The sequence below is a fragment of the Budorcas taxicolor genome, chromosome 7, assembly GCF_023091745.1.
Source record: "Budorcas taxicolor isolate Tak-1 chromosome 7, Takin1.1, whole genome shotgun sequence".
Lineage (NCBI taxonomy): Eukaryota > Metazoa > Chordata > Mammalia > Artiodactyla > Bovidae > Budorcas > Budorcas taxicolor.
The window spans coordinates 43,572,286-43,588,900 of NC_068916.1; the positions used below are offsets into that span (position 1 = coordinate 43,572,286).

Sequence of the window (16,615 nt, forward strand, 5' to 3'; positions counted from 1 at the left end):
AGATGCTGCACTGCTGTGAGGATAGAGGGAGGAAGGGGCCACAAGCTAGGGATGCGGCACCTCTAGGAGCTGGAAAAGGCAGGAGCCTGTGCTCCCCTGGAGTCTCTGGTGGGACTGGCCCTGCCCATGCCTATGAGCCACAGAGTAGGAGTGAGGAGGGCCCAGGCCACCAAAGCCCTGACCAGTTGTGGATGCAGACAGAAGCTCTGAGGGTCCAGGCTAGGTGGCCGGGCAGTGGAGGAGCCAGGGTTCTCCCAGCTCCTGAGTCTGGCTTTGGGTCAGGAGAAAAGCCAGCCATGACCACTCCCCTAGGGGTGGAGGGGCTGCTGGAGTAGGGTGGGTGGGACCAGCTCTCTCGCTCACATTGCTGGGGCCTGACCATCAGGAGACCCCGCTTAGGGCCACGGGGAAGCCATCCACCATCCTTCTCACTCTCTGGCTCAGGGAGACGATGAATTTGAGGGAGGCTCCCGGCACGTGGACACAAAACCCCCGGATCTGGACTGACACAAAGCCCTAGGCCATACTTGCCTGACACGCTTTATTCGACACCACCCACAGAAGCCTCCCACAGCCTCCTGGCTCCCCTCAGGGCTGCAGCGGAGGGCCTTTCCTGGGGCCGGTGGCTACCTGGGCAAGTGGTGCTGCAGCCTTCACGGGGCAGTGCCCAGTCTTCAAGGCTTTGTGCTTTGACTGAACTTGGGAGGACAGGGTCAGCCAGCCTCCTGGGCTGGTGTCCTCAAGAGGGAGCCAGCAGTGTGACCCAGCCCCCGGAGGTTCCCAAGGCCACTACCACCCCGCCAGCAGGCCACCAACAGCCCAGGGAGTCCGGACGAGTCCAAACGAGGCAGTGACCCGGGCCTCTCCTGACAGTCATGGCCACAAGTACGGCAGGCATGGGACAGGTCTGGTGTTCACAGGCCACACTGGCCATGGCTCAAGCCTCCATGCTGATGGATGGGCTGCAGCGAGGGTGCTGGCTGGGATCCACTCAGGTAGCAGGGTCTCCCTTCGCCCAGGCCCTTGGCCTGCTCGGACTGGGGCAACACGACTCTGTTCACCTTGTTCTGCGGAGGCCGCTGCCCAAGCTAGCCGGAGATGCACCTGATGAGACCCAGGCCCGAGGGTGGCACTAGCCTGGAGCCTGGCCCGAGTCTGGCTGTGAGCAGTTAGTTCTCCGTCAGGCTAGGCCAGGTCGGAGACAGCGAGGTCTTCAGGCGCTGAGGCCCGAGTTCCCGTCTGTGTGCGGCCAACACAAGGTTCGCAGCAACGGAGATGTTTGGCCCCCGGGGGACGGTGAGTTTATTGTGGGTGCGCTGCCCGGCTGGTGGGCCTGGGGAGCCATCCTGTACTGCCTCTGGGAGCGCTGACATGTAGTCTGGGACATCACCCCTCACGAGCACAAGTCAGAGGCGAGACTGTTCCACATAGGTTTCTCCAGTCCTAGGAACCCTCGCAGACAGCCTGGTGGCAGTTGTCCTGTGTGAGGAGCTCAGGGCAGTGGCCGTGGGGACCAGGTTGGCCTGAGTGCGGTGTGGAGCAACCACCTGAGCAGGGGCCTCCTGCGGACGGGCCAGGCACTTCAGAGAAGCAGATGTGGGGGGTCCGTCAGGCGAGGGGCTGTCCTTCAGCCGAGCTCCTGTGGCCCAGGGGAGGGGGCACACCAGGGCAGGGTGAGGGCCGAGTCTGAGGTGGCCCCATGCGGGCAGGCTGGCAGGTGGGGCCCCTGCAGAAACAGATTGAGTGGCGTGAGTGCCTGGCCAGTCCAGAGCTGCCGCCGCAGGCACAAAAGGCCAAGCCTGGTGGCACCTGCTCTAGACGTGCTCCATTTCTGGGTCCTGGTCGGGCTCCTCCTCCTCCTCGTCCTCGTCTTCCTCCTCATCAGCGCCCGCCCTGTCCAACGGTGCCTCACCGTCCCGGGCCAGCTCCTCCACGTGGGCCAGCATGTCGGCCATCAGCGCCTCCTCCAGCCGCTTGCGGACTTGCTGCACCAGCTCTTCTTGCTTCCTGGGGACACAGGGACCCAGTGGCCAGGGTTTTCCGGTCTCAGACAGACCCGAGCCCCACGCTGTCCCACCTGCATTTGCCGCTGCCCCTCCCCAAACCAGCTCTGCTGAGAGGGCCGCTGTCAACCTGGGCCCACAACCCCTGGGCCCTTCCTGCCTCTATGCCTGCCCCCTCTATATGGGCGAGACTTCCTACCATCATCAGCCCATCCTCGGTGCCCCCACACTGATGGCCAAGAGGGCACCCTCCAGGCAGGACCAAGGCCACAGTCCTGCCTGGGCCCTGTGGTCCCCACCTTGCTGACTCTATTTCTCCAAGTGGTGCTTTAAACATCGCCCAGACTCTCACACAGTTGTGTCTTGACCTATCACTTCTGTCACCTCCTACCCACTCCCTCCACATGAGGCCTGTGTGTGTGGTCTAAGCAGGGGTCCTCACCTCTCACGAGGCTCCCCTCTCACCAACCCCCAGCACTCTAGGTGCAGCTGCTCTGCCTTGCAGTCTCCTGCCCACCCCCCACCCAGAGCCCCTTGAGGGGCTCACAGCCCAGCACAGAGAAGCTGCCGCATGGCCAAGAGACCTGGGCTCTCTGGAGCACATAGCCTTTGGGGAGGGAGGAACAAGGGGCAACTACCTGATGTCCTCATCAGTCACCATAAAGGCCTTGCAGAGCGGCTGGGCCGTGTTGAGCCACACCCCAGGGTTCTTCTCCACAGCAGCCGAGAGCTGCCCGGTGATGGGCGTGGTGCTGGTGTGCAGGGCACTGGCGATGGCCGACAACAGTGTCTCATCTGTGCAGCCGGGACCCACTCCTGCTGGGCATGGGAGATGGTTACCAGCCTTGCCCCCTCAGCCCTTCTACAGGTTTGTCCCGAACCTCTCTCTGCAGTGGGCAGCCTGCAGTGACACAGGAGCACAAGCTGCCCTCGCAGTGACAGCAGGGAAACCAGACCCCCAAGGCTTCTCAGGACCAGTGACAGTCCCGTCCCCAGGGTCAAGTGCACCCTGGCTGGCCCCAGGCTGGGGGAGCCAGAGCCTTGTCCCTCCTCTGTCCCCTGCTCCCTCTGTGGCAGGTCACCTTGCAGACCCTTGGGGAGGTCCATGGTCTTCACCAGCTCCTCCGCGATGTCAAAGGCATTCAGGCCGCTCAGCTTCTTCTCCCAGAAAAGCTGCCACCAGACACATATCAGGCGAGGGGATTCCCAGGCCACCCGCCCCCACAGCAGGCAACACGGGGGCTGGGGTTTCAGCATGACCTCTGACCCCACACTTGCTGGGGCTATTTGCACCCCAGGGCGGAGAAACCCCAACCCCATTTCCAGCAGGATGAACACCCCAGACATCTGACTTGCTGTTGGATGGTCTGTGGTCCCTTCACCCCAGGGTTGGGGGTCAGGAGGCCGTCTCCACCTGGGCTGAGCCCGGGCCTGAGGCCCTGGGCATACAGTGAGCTCACACCCTCAGGCTTTACCTTGAGACCCGGGAAGGGTGTCTAAGGGGTGAAGACCTAAATGGGAGGGTGGGAACACAGAGGCTTCTGACCTGTTACCCGGAAGGCTGCAGCCCACATGGCACCAAGGGCACTGCCCATAGTGAGACCCCTGCCCTGCAGGTCTCCCAAGTGTCACCCCTGTGCCAGCCATGGCCTCCTGACCCGGGCCAGTACCCCCACATCTCGCTATCTATTGGGTGTTTGTAACACATGCGAAAATGTGCTAAGTCTTGGTTTTTGGAAAACAGTAATAACACTGCATATGTGAAATATCACTGACCTGTTCGTGACAGTGGTGCCCAGGAGGCCCCGTGTGTGTGTGTGTGTGTGTGTGTGTGTGTGTGTGTGTGTGTGTGTGTGTGTGTGTGTGTGTGTGTGTGTGTGTGTGTGTGTGTGTGTGTGTGTGTGTGTGTGTGTGTGTGTGTGTGTGTGTGTGTGTGTGTGTGTGTGTGTGTGTGTGTGTGTGTGTGTGTGTGTGTGTGTGTGTGTGTGTGTGTGTGTGTGTGTGTGTGTGTGTGTGTGTGTGTGTGTGTGTGTGTGTGTGTGTGTGTGTGTGTGTGTGTGTGTGTGTGTGTGTGTGTGTGTGTGTGTGTGTGTGTGTGTGTGTGTGTGTGTGTGTGTGTGTGTGGAGACTGCTTCCTGTGGGAGTGCACTCCAGGATGACAGTTCCTGATCAACAGTGCTGGGGGCCCTGGGCCCACCAACTGGGCTCTGAAGAGCGGACCAAGCTCCAGAGCCCACCTGACCCAGAGGCAGGCCTGCTGCCGCAAGCATCAAGGTGTGTGTGCGGGCTCACCTGCCGGGGCTGTTCCACAGCCTTCTGGGGGTCGCTCTTCACCTTGTTGCTGGGGTGGTTGGTGATCTTGGTCACTGGCTGCTTGAAGATGGATGCTGTTTGCCTGACTGGGAGGGCTGTGTTCAGGTCAGGCTTGCCCTGTGGACATGGGATGGGGCAGGTCCTCAGAGTGCCTTCCTGTCAGTGAGAAAGCTGTGCTCCAGGGCTTCAGGGTCCCCAGCACACCCTCCAGCACCTCTGCCCTTGGTGAGCTTGGCTGGGGGCTGTGGACACACACCTGCCCCCTCCTGCCTCATGGCCCCGTTCTCTGCAGAGCACAGGCTGGCGCCCTTAGCCACTTCTGTCCTGCAATCAGGGCAGGGGACAAAGTCCCTGAACACTTGTTTATTGGAGACTTGTAGACACTCCAGGCACCAGGTGCCCAAGCACAGACTGCAGCTGGGCCTCTCCTGGGTAGGTGATGGGCAGGTCCCGATCTTCCTTCTGCTTTTCCATAGCTGCTGAGTCTCCCCCAAGGAGCAGCCACGCATCTAATTCCAGGACAGGGGGGTGGTGGTGGTGGGGGGGGGGGGGTAAGCTCCCCCCGCTGCCCCCAGCAGCAGCTCCCATGGGCTCACCTTGACCTGGCTTGGGGAGTCGTAGCGCACCCGCTGCCGGCCCTTGTTCACCTTGCTCATTAGCATCTTGCCCGTGCGGAAGTCAAAGGTGCTCAAGTCCATGGAGCCGCCCAGGTAGCGTGCCAGCTGAGGCTTGCTTCGGAACTTCTTCCCGCTTGGGCTGCGGACACAGAGGGTCAGCGGAGGCCAGGCACCCATTCCCCCAGCACAGCAGATGCCAAGGCCAAGAGCAGGGACAGATGCCCCTGCCTACGGCAGGATGGGGCCAGCCCTGGGAGCCTGGCTGACATTTCTGGAACATTCCGGAAGCAGAGTGTTGTTGGGAAGCCTGAGCCCTGGCTGTGAGGCTCTGCAACCTGTGCAGCCCGTCGACCGGGCCAGGCCTTGCCTCGCCTCTCAGAGCTCACACCGCAGGTGACCAGCATGGGACCCTGCACCAGCAGTAAGGACTGGTCACTGGGGACAAGGACGGGTGCGGCCGCTTTGAGAGACAGTCCAGCAGTTCCTCTAATGGTTACAGAGCAAGTCCACCTCTAAGTATCCAAGAGGAATCATGACACACGTGGCAAAAACAATGATGCCTCGTCACTCACGGAAGCTGACTTACACTGACCAAGGGAAATGGCCTGGATGTCCCCCGACCAGGGGACCTCACTCAGCCATGAAAATCCCAAGAACTAGTGAGTTGTACACGTGAAGGCTCCAGCAGGCCTGGCACCCATCCAAATCATCCTTGTTGCTCTCCGTCCCTGTCACTTTCCATCTGAGGCTGATGAGGGCTGCATTTTGTAGACCTCCCCTGAAGGCCTTTAGTCTGAGCTCATGCCAGCCCACACCTGCCCCCTCCAGGTGTCCCTGAGTACTGCAGACCAGCGACAAAAGCAGGCAGCATGGAACCCATGCTGAATATCAGCTGGGCAATGCCAGCTCTGCCCTCCACACCTCCCACCCCAGGGTTCCAAGGCTGCTGGGGACTCTTCTGGAAGATCTGCTTTTCCCTTACTCCCTGTGCTGGCTGACATGAACAGAGTTCATATCCTGACTCCAGCTTCATGGGCCGAGGCAGGACCTAGACAAGCCCTCGCCCCCACCCACTGCTGTCCTGCTCACACAAGGCCAGGGAAACAGAAATCCAGGCTGCAGATCTAGGGCTTGGGAGCAGGGGTATGGGGCAGAGGTAGTTGAGGTCTAGGGCTGTTTCTGGAAGAACAGAAGGGTCTACTATGACCATGGTGACAGCTGCACTACGTGTGATCTGTATGCTTTACACAGGTGACAGTACAGATGTCTCCTACCTCAGTAAAGCTGTCACAATAGTGAAAGTGAGGCCAAGTAGGTGGGGGCTGCCAGCAGCTGGAGAGCTAATGGATGTGGGTCTCTTCTAGGTGACAAGAACGTTCCAGAACTACAGTGGTGATGGCTGCACCATGTGTGTGAATGTTCTAAAAACTGCCGAGCTGGACACTTTAAAAAACTGAATCATGCAAAACGTGAACTATATACCCTTTTTAAAAACAGTTTTTGTACACTTGTATTGGTACATAAAGATGTCCGAGGTATTTTATCCAACAAAACAAAAAAATCTAGATTTGGTAAAACCTGACATACAAGAGTGACCTTTCTACAGAACAAGGCCCACCCCGGGGAGCAGATCGACAGCCAGAAGCCAGATGGAGGGTCCCCTGAAGCACTGGGGTGTTGTGGGGATGGGAGCCAGTGCCCAGCGTGGACACAGGGCTATGGGAGGGGTGAGGAGTGGGCAGCAACCCCAGGCCTATAAGGGAGCTTGTGATCCAAGATGCCTTGTGAGGTCTTAAGAGCAAGACACAGCTGGTTCCAGCCAAGCTGAGCCTGCTGTTCAGGGAAGGGGGCTGATCTGCTGAGCACCACCTGTTTTCCTCAGAGTATTCCAAATTTTAAAACAAGCTCCACAAAGTCCTCTCTGTTCCACTCACCCTAAAGAGTGACGCTAACTGCCAAGTCCTCAACTTCCTGCCTGGACTGTAAACGACAGCCACAGCTGCAGTCAGCTGCTTCATCCTCATCGCCCAGTCCTCAGGACCCGGTTGCCAAGCTGGAGGCGGGTGTGTGTGTATAATCCCTCCCCAAGTGTGTGAGGTGACACCACCTCTCCTGCAAAGAACACTGTCTCCCCACTACTCTGTGGACCAAGACACCAAGGTTCCATGTGCCCAGGGGCCGGGCTAGGATCCAAGGGCAGCTATGTCCGACTCAACAGTCCTGAGAGCTGCCTTCCCTCTGCGAGAAGAGTACCAGGGAAATCCACGTGCTCCTGCCCGGGCACCTGGCTCCACATCGGGGGCTGAGAAGGCCAAGGATCCATATCCCAGAGAACACTGTGGGTTTCCTATCACAGCCCCCAGATCTCCCACTTCCTGGGACCATGCAGATTACCTAGACCAGAGGCCTGGGAGAGGCACTGGACCCCACACCCCCATTCTGTCACCTCTCATGGGATCTGTCCAGTCCCATTCTGGAGGCTTTCCCTACCACCAGATCCCAGTGCTCAGGACCAGGGCCTTGGAGTGGGGTGCCACTGTCTGAGGCCCAGACAGGCTCCCAGGTAGGGAGCAGGTGGGGACGAGACCTAAGATGATGGCAGTACGGGGCCTTTCAGCCACCCTGGCCACGGTTCAGCTCCTGAGCCTCCTCGCAGGCTCCTCCCACTGCCTGGACACTCCTCATGGCTCCAAGGCCCAGCTCAGCTCTGGACCACCTATTCAGACAAGCCCTCACTGACCTACCCCCAGCTCAGCTAGGCACCCTGTCATTCACCCCTCAGAGACCCCTGCATCTCTGCATATGTCATCACCTGTAACTATGAAAGCAATGGGGCACTTGATGACTGGGGCACCAGCTGTCACCCAGGAGAGGACACCTAGGGCTTGTTCCCAGCTGAATAGTCAGCAGTTGCTACAAAGGCGTCTACTAAATTAACAATGGATTAAAAGCACAGAGACCTGCCTCAGTCTTTGGATCTAAAAGGAAGAAGTAAGTACCCAAGTGTGCTTGGAATTAAATGAGGGCACGTGGTTCCTAGCCAGAGGCCACTTCAGGCACCTGGGAGGACAGAACCAGGATTCAAATTTTCTAAAGAGCCAGCCATGCAGTCAGATACAGTGAAGGGGAATATACATACAGGTCCCTAAGAGATGCTGATTGTAACCCCACTATCTCCTGCTTGACCTTTCCAGACGACAGCCAATCACAGTGTACACTGGAGGGCTACCAGCGCTTTTCCGCTTTTCCGACGTGAGAACCTGAGCTAGTCCCGGGCGAACTGCCATCCCTTTCCTGCTCACTTCCCTCACTCCTCCCAAAAGGCGGCTAGCAAAGGCCCTGAACGTGCTGCACACTCCTCACCACCTGGCAGGCATTCAACACGTGGCAGGTGTCCTGCCTGCCTGCCTGCCTCCCTTTCGCCAGGGTCCTGAAGCAAAGGGGAGGGAGCCATCAAAGCCGGCTCAGAAACAAAGCATCCTCACCAATCAAAAAAAAAAGGAACAGAAAAGCAAACCGCAGGTGGCTGACGGTCTGAGGCTGGGGTTCCAGCCTCTTACTAATTGTGTCACAGAGGTGTGGGTCCGTGCTACCTCACCCAGGCCAAGGGCAGGTCTCCGTCCAGTTTGGGTATGGGGGAGGGTTCACAAAGGCCGTGTCCCTGGTCTGGCGACTGCAAGGGCCACTACCCACGGTGCCGAAGGACAGAAGGGTGGATCTTAAAAGACATGCAGCTCTGGAGCCCAGCAGCCCTGGTAAGGGGCCAGGAATCTACATCCCTAGGCAGCCTTCCCTGGTCCCCCAGAACCAATACTGCTTCCGGAAACCCTGGCTCCCCATCCGCCCAGGCTGCGCCCGGCTCGGGAGAGCCCCACGCGGATCAAAGGGACAGCCCAGCCCCCACCCCTGCCTCCCAGCGGCATCTGGCTGGAATCGGGGTGCCCCTTGCCCAGCCGGCCGCTTCGCTGCGGCCGCCGAACAAAGGCCTCCGCGCGCCCGGGACCGGTTCCAGGGCCATGCGGCCGCGTGGGAAGCGCAAGCGCACTGAGACAGGGCCTCGCCGGACACGCACGCGCACCGGGCTCGGCCCAGCCGGGCACGCACGCGCAATGGGCAAAGCGCCCGCCGCGCGCCGGCACGCACGCACGCATGCACGCACAACGCACGCGCGGGGCCCAGGCCGCGGCCCCGGTCCGGGCCCCCAGGCCGCCGCAGAGGCCGCTGGGAGGCGCCCGTTGGGGCCCTGCCCGGCCGGCACGTTCATTCACCTATAGTAAAAGACATCCCTGTGGCCGGCCGACAGCCCCGACCTTCTGGGCACTTCTTCCCTTTCCCAGCCCTGCGGGAGCGCCGGGCACTCCCACCTCTTCCGCTCCATCGCGCCCGGGTCCTCGGCCCGCCGCCGCCGCCGACGCCGCCGCTGCCGCCCGGACCCCCGCTCGCCGCCGCCGCCTTAGCTGCCTCCGCCGCTGCCGCCGCCACTTGCCGCGGCTGTTCCGGCCCGCAGGCCCCCACCCTCCGCCCCCAGCCGGGCGTGCGCCGGCTTTGCCGCCCTCTCGGCCCCCTCCCCGCGCTCGCCAGCCCCCGCTCGGGGGGCCCGCTCCGCCCACCCGCCCGCGCGCGGGGCCCCGTGCTGCGCAGGCGCCGCGCAGGCCCCGCCCGGACCACCGCCTCCGGCCCCGCCCCTTAACGGCGGCGCCAATCAGCGTGCGTCCTGGAGGCGGGGCCTACGGCGGCGCGCGGCTTGTCTGCTATGCGCGTGCGCTTTGGGCGGTCCACGCGTTCCTCTTAGCGCCCGGTCTCAGCTGCCCCCGTTTGAGTGGTCTTTTCCCCGAACCTCCTCCGCGGTCCCTCTGGTGTTTCGGGATGCCAGTCCAGTGCCGGATCGCTATCCTGCTGCTCCCCTAGTCTCGTCATTGGCATCCACGTCTAGGCGCATTGTAGGTGACCACCCACCTCCACACCCCAAGGCCCACCCGACGCTTTAATGACACCTCAGAACCCAGGCGCCAGCCCCTTCCGCCTCCTCCTTGGTCCACCGCATTCTGTTTTCGTGGGCTCTAGGACCTTCCTCGGAAATCTCCCTTCCCTCTTACGTCCCCTCACACTCCCCTGGGAGCTCCCCTGGCTCCGCTGCTCCCCCAGGGCTGAGCCTGGGCGGTCCAGGGCAGGTATTTCAGAAAAGACTTATGAGTGAGTGGGCGAAGCTGTGGTCAGTGCCAGGAGTGAGCTGGGCCTCCCGTCAGGCTTTTCCGGGCTTCCGGCCCGTGGGGGATGGGAGGATGCGGGTGGGAAGAGTCTGGGCTCCCCCGAGGGCAACCAGCTGGGTCCGCAAGGCGCTAACTCCCTGCAAGTGCAGCCCTGGGTCTCCCGGTCTCTGCTCTGCTTGGAGGCGGTGCCTGGGCGGAACCCCAAAGATCGAGGCAGACAGGTGCCACTTGTTTAAAGTCCCCGGTAATTGCAACTTATTCGTTACGTCCCTTTCTCTTCTGGGTTCCCCAAGGCGGGTAACTGGGCTGTTCTCCCACAAACAAAGGACAAGGTGGCCGGGCAGGCACCCTGATGGGTGAGCGGTCATCCGGTTACAAAGCTGGTTTCCAGCACTGGATGCTAGTGTGCAGTTCAGGCCCAAATCCAGGCCTCGAGGACCCTGGCCTTGCAGGGAGGGCAGTGCTGGTCACTGTTGTATTTTCTCCCAGCGTGTGTGACTTTATTTTTCTTTTTAAAATCGTAGTTGCGAAGATAGACACGTGCATTGTAATCAATGAAAGCACGGGTGAAGACGCTTAAAGGAAAAAGTTGTCATCCTTCTTGCCGCAGGAGCCCCCAGCCCTGCTTTTACTGCTCTTGGGTGCACATCAGCTGGAATTACTAGGTCATCTGGTGATCCTGTGTTCTTAATTTTTTGTTTTGATTTCTTGAGAAGGGCAAAACATTGTTTTAAACTTTTTATTTGTATACGATTTTCAAAGGTTACTCTGCTTTTGCAGTTATTACCAAATATTGGCTGTATTCCCCTTGTTGTGCAGTACATCTTTGAGCTTGTCCATATCCAACAGTTTGTACCTCCCACTCCCCTGCCTGTATATTGCTCCTGCCCCCACTGGCAACCACTAGTTTGTTCTCTCTCTATATATGTGAGTCTGCTTCTTTTTAGTTATATTCACTAGTTTGCTGTATTTTTAGATTCCGCCAATATGAATTAGCATACAGTTACTTTCTTCATCTGAATTTTGTTATTTTTTATGGCTGAGTAATATTCCATTGTATTGATACACACACACACATACACACAGAGACATCCATATATACCACATCTTCATTATCCATTCATCTGTCAATGGACGTTTAGGTTGCTTCCATGCCTTGGCTATTGTAAATAGCCAGAGCAGTAAATAGTGCTGCTCTGAACACTGGGGTGCTTGTATATTTTTGAATTACTATTTTTATTTTTGTTTTGTTTTTTGATATATACCCGGGAGTGGAATTGCTGGATCTTATGGTAGTACTATTTTTAGTTTTCAGAGGAACCTCCCTGCTGTTCTCCACAGTGGCTGCACCAATTTACATCCCTACCAACAAGGCAGTAGAGTTCCCTTTTCTCCACGTCATCACCAGCATGTGTTATTATTGGTAGACTTTTTGATGATAGCCATTGTGACAGTTGTGAGGTGATACCTCATTGTGGTTTTGATTGGTGTTTCTCTGATGATTGATCATGCTGAGCAATTTTTCATATGCCTACTGGCCCTTTGTTTAATTTTTGGAGAAGCAGCCAGGCTCTTGTCCACTGTGGCTGCGCCCTTTCTGTTTCCCCCCGGGAGTGAACAAAGGCTCTGATCTTTCCACACCTTCCAGGGTTAGTCTGCGGGTTTTGACAGTTGCACACGACAGGTGTGTAGTGTCAGATCACAGCATCTGACATCAAGAACCAGCCCCGCCAGTCTCTTGCCTCTCAGGGAAGCTGACCCCAGAGCATAGATAGTGGGCCTGTGGGTGCTACTTGGCCCAAGCCAGGCCCCTGGGATTGTCCTTGAGGGACTGCCCCAGAGGCCTGACCAGGAGGGTGGCTGACCCGGGGTGCCGGTGGCAGATGCCAAGGGGAAAGGCCAGGAACACTGCAAGAGAGGGACAGGGGCTGGCCAACTCTCCTGTTGGGTGGCCACTGGCTCTTTGAAATAAACTCTGTTTGCCTTGGCCTACTGGCCCAGTCCCTGAGCAGACACCCTCTCCTGCCCATCTCCACAAGGTGAAAGGTAGAAATCAAACCAGGAGGCTTAAACCATATGAGGACCTTGGAAAGACTTTCAGAGGCAGGGTCTCGCTCCCCTGCATCTGCTACCATGGAGGGGCTGTCCCAGGCCCTGTGGGTTATGGAGCAGCATCCCTGCCCCCTCCCATCCTAACTCATGCCAGGAGGACCCCCCCCCCCCAGTCATGACGACTACAGACATCCCCAGCCAAGGGTTCCTCCAAGCTGATACAAGGTATGCGTGGCACTCACCTCAGGGAGAAAATTTAGTGAGCACCAAAAACGTCAAGATTTATGGCACTTAATGTACTATTTTAACATTTCAAAATGAAAAAATCCATGATGAGCAAAATGTCAAAATTTTTTACTGAAGTATAGTTTATAGTGTTTATGCTGCACAGCGCAGTTACATGTAGTTATATTGCACACTCAGTTATATGTATATATATTCTTTTTCATATTCTTTTGCATAATGGTTTATCATGGGATGAATAGAGTTCTCTTTGCTATACAGTAGGATCTTGTTTATCCATCCTATATATAATAGTTTGCATCTGCTTGTCCCAAAAACTCCCAGTCCTTCCCTCCCCACTCCCTCTCCTCCTTGGCAACCACAATTCTGTTCTCTATCTCTGGGAGTCTGTTTCAAAGATATGTTCATTTGTGTCATATTTTAGATTCCACATATTAAGTGACATCATATAGTATTTGTCTTTCTGACTTACTTTGCTTATTATGCTCATCTCTGGTTGTATCCATGTAGCTGCAAGTGGTATTATTTCATTCTTTTTGATGGCTAACGTTCCATTGTGTGTGTGTGTATCCTATCTTCATCGATTCCTCTGTTGATGGACACCTAGGTGGCTTCCATGTCTTGGCTGTTGTAAATAGTGCTGCTATGAACATAGGATGAATGTATTTTTTCGAGTTATAGCTTTTGCTATATGCCCAGGAGTGGGATTACTAGATCATATGACAACTCTTTTTTTTTATTTTTGGCCACACCATGGGCTTGTGGGATTTTAGATCCCCTACCCGGGATCAGATCTGGGCCCTTGGTAGTGAAAACAGAGTCCTAACCACTGGACCACCAGGGAAGTCCCTATTTTTGGTTTTATAAGGAATCTCATGCTGTTTTCCATAGTGGCTGCACCAATTTACAGTCCCACCAACAGTGTAGGAGGGTTCCTGTTTCCACATCCTCTCCAGCATTTATTAGCTGTAGATTTTTCTAATGATGGCCATTCTGACTGGTGTGAAGTGGTTCCTCACTGTGGTTGTGATGTTCATTTCTCTAATAGTGATGTTGAACATCTTTTCATGTGCTTATTGGCCATCTTTGGAGAAATATCTATTTAGGACTTCTGCCTATTTTTCAATTGGATTGTTATTGAATTGTAGGAAATGTTTATATACAAAATGTCAAAATTTTAAATAGATTGAACAGTGCTGTTTTAAAGTCTGAGACAAAATGAGGAAGATATGCCCTTTATATGTGTTTTTATATAGTTTTTGATGGTTTATTTTTCTCTCCCAGAATATTAAAGTGGTTGAAAAAGTTAGCCTAAATATTGTACTTAATCCAAGCCTGCATTTATTAGAATTTTACTTTTTTGGCTTTCGCAGGAGCAAACTCTGATATTTTCATTAAAACTATTAACCGTCATGAAAATACAGAAAAACTCATGTATGGCAGGTTCACATTTCCTTTTGTCTCAGGCTTTGATGGGGCCTATGGGACTGTCCACACCTGCGAGTTAGATATTGTTAAAAAAATAAAATAAGTGTAACTTGTCTCACAATCCATCACTTATTGGTACTCAAGTGACATCTATTAAATACAGAGATTTAGGTGATGTCTGAAGTCACATCACTCCACAGATAGTTATAATGGCAAATGACAGGAACAGAATGTCTCACTCTTCCCTCACAGCTCAGTTGGTAAAGAATCCGCCTGCAATGCAGGAGATCCCGGTTTGATTCCTGGATCAGGAAGATCCTCTGGAGGAGGGATAGGCTACTCACTCCTGTATTCTTGGGCTTCTCTTGTGGCTCAGCTGGTAAAGAATCTGCCTGCAACGTGGGAGACCTGGGTTCAATCCCTGGGTTGGGAAGATCCCCTGGAGAAGGGAAAGGCTACCCACTCCAGTATTCTGGCATAGAGAATTCCATGGACTATATCCATGGGGTCTCAAAGAGTGGGACACACTGAGTCACTGAGTGACTTTCACTTTTCACTTCAGTAGACTGGTTGAGCTTCCTAGGGGGCGCTAGTGGTAAAGAACCCACCTGCCAATGCAGGACATAAAGAAATGCAGGTTTGATCCCTGGGTTGGGAAGATCTCCTGGAGGAGTGTATGGCAACCCACTCCAGCATTCTTGCCTGGGAAATCCTCATGGACAAGGAGCCTGGTGGGCTACAGCCCCTGGGATCACAAAGAGTGGGACACCACAAAAGCAACTGAAGGTGCATACAGTAGACTCGTTAATAAACGTTGGTACCAGGCAGCTGCTTAAAAACTGAGGATGCGGTGTGGGTTTTAATTGAAGTATAGTTGATTTGTAATGTGGTAGTTTCAGGTGTATGGCAAAGTGATTCAGTTATACACATGCACGTATATATTCTTTTTCATTATGGTTTATTATAAAGTGTTGACTGTAGTTCCCTGTGCTATACAGTAGGTCCTTGTTCATTTCATATATAGTAGTGTGTGTATTGGAGAAGGCAATGGCACCCCACTCCAGTACTCTTGCCTGGAAAATCCCATGGACAGAGGAGCCTGGTAGGCTGCACTCCACGGGGTCACTAGGAGTCGGACACAACTGAGCAGCTTCACTTTCATGCGTTGGAGAAGGAAATGGCAACCCACTCCAGTGTTCTTGCCTGGAGAATCCCAGGGACGGGGGAGCCTGGTGGGCTGCTGTCTATGGGGTCGCACAGAGTCAGACACAACTGAAGCAACTTAGTAGCAGCAGCAGCAGTGTGTGCATGTTAATCCCAAACTCTTAATTTATCCTCCCTCCCGCCCTTTCTCTTTTGGTAACCATAAAGTTTGTTTTCTATGTCTGTGAGCCTATTTCTTACTAAGTTTTTTGTATCATTTTTTAAAGATTCCACATATATGCAATATTATAGATTTGTATTTTTCGGTCGTTTATTTTACTTAGTATGAAAATCTCTAAGCCCATCCACGTTGCTGCAATACTTCATCCTTTTTATGGCTGAATAATATTCCATTGTATATATATACCACATTACCCATTCATCTGTTGATGGACATGTAGGTTGCTTCCATGTCTTGGCTATTGTGAATAGTACTGCTATGAATATTGGGATCCATGTATCTTCTCAAATGAGTGTTTTCATCTTTTCCAGATATATGCCCAGGAGTGGGACTGCAGGATCCCATGGTAGTTCCACTTTCGGTTTCTTAAGGAGCCTCCGTAACGATTCTCCACCATGGCTGAACCAGTCAATGTGGGAGGGTTGCCTTTTCTCCACACCTCTCCAGCAGTTATTATCTGTAGACTTTTTAATGATGAAGCTGGGTTCCTTCTGAAGCGCCCTGGCCTCCAGGAAATAAACAGTAGGTGAAAAAGGCTGGTGCACAAAAGTACGTAGCGCACGCCACTCCTTGTGTTAAAATGTGTGAAGCTGCTGTGGACTCAAAGTATGTGTCAGTATGTCTCCCTGAAATGTGTGTGTATATTGACACCCCAGCCCCCCAGTGTGGCTGCATCTGCAGACGGGCCCCCAAGAACGCCATCAAGGTTAAATGAGGTCAAAAGGGACCTGATCCCCTAGAAGAAGCGTGTCCGAAGAGTCCCCAGAGAGCTCCCCTGCTCTCAGATCAAGGAAAGGCCACGTGAGGACGTGGTGAGGAGGCGGCTGAACCAAGCCTCCAGAAGTGAGCTCAGGCTGCAGCCTCCAGAACCAGGAGAGGTTCACTGCAGCCTCGGCGGCTGGGCCTCTGTTCTGTGGTGGCAGCGCAGGCAGAGTCATGAGATGGCTGTTTTCACAGAGAGGATGTTTCTAGCCTCCTCCGGGACTTGGCAGGTGTTACACAGTCCATCCTCCTGCACCTGCTCGTGTTTGTATCTGTGCCTATGCAGATAGGTTCTCAGATGCCTCCCTTCAAGACACAGAGTCTCCCCTGAACGAGATGTGGAGGGGATGGCCTGAGACTTTTGAGTGGCTTGTAAAAGGCAACTCCCCCAACCTCGCCCACCATATAGTAAGGAGGCTCAAGTCACACCTGAGAGGCCCACATGGGGAGCAGCCATGTGAGGGGGCCTTGCGGAAGCCCCAACACCTGCCCACCCCCACCCCCACCATGAAGCTGATGCCTCTGCTGCAACTTCGTGAGGGCCCCTCAGCCAGCACCCCTCAGACAGATCACTCTCAAACTCTCAACTGTGAGGTAATGTTT

At 55.1% G+C, this 16,615-nt stretch overlaps 1 protein-coding gene across 3 annotated transcripts; it reads right to left on the reverse strand.

Moving 5' to 3' along the window:
• Positions 1–526: 526 nt before the first annotated feature.
• Positions 527–9,376, reverse strand: MBD3 (methyl-CpG binding domain protein 3). Of its 3 annotated transcripts, none has more exons than XM_052643040.1 (7): positions 9,298–9,376; positions 4,913–5,072; positions 4,296–4,433; positions 3,086–3,176; positions 2,642–2,819; positions 1,810–2,007; positions 527–1,726 (listed from the first exon to the last, which is right to left on the reverse strand). In XM_052643040.1, the coding sequence occupies exons 1-6, from the start codon at positions 9,309–9,311 to the stop codon at positions 1,815–1,817; spliced, it is 774 nt and encodes a 257-aa protein (XP_052499000.1). In that variant the 5' UTR covers positions 9,312–9,376; the 3' UTR covers positions 527–1,726; positions 1,810–1,814. The 3 variants fall into 3 exon arrangements, with proteins under 3 accessions (XP_052499000.1, XP_052498997.1, XP_052498999.1); XM_052643037.1 differs by having other exon boundaries at positions 9,202–9,328; XM_052643039.1 differs by having other exon boundaries at positions 527–2,007; positions 9,202–9,328.
• Between the last annotated feature and the right edge of the window lie 7,239 nt (positions 9,377–16,615).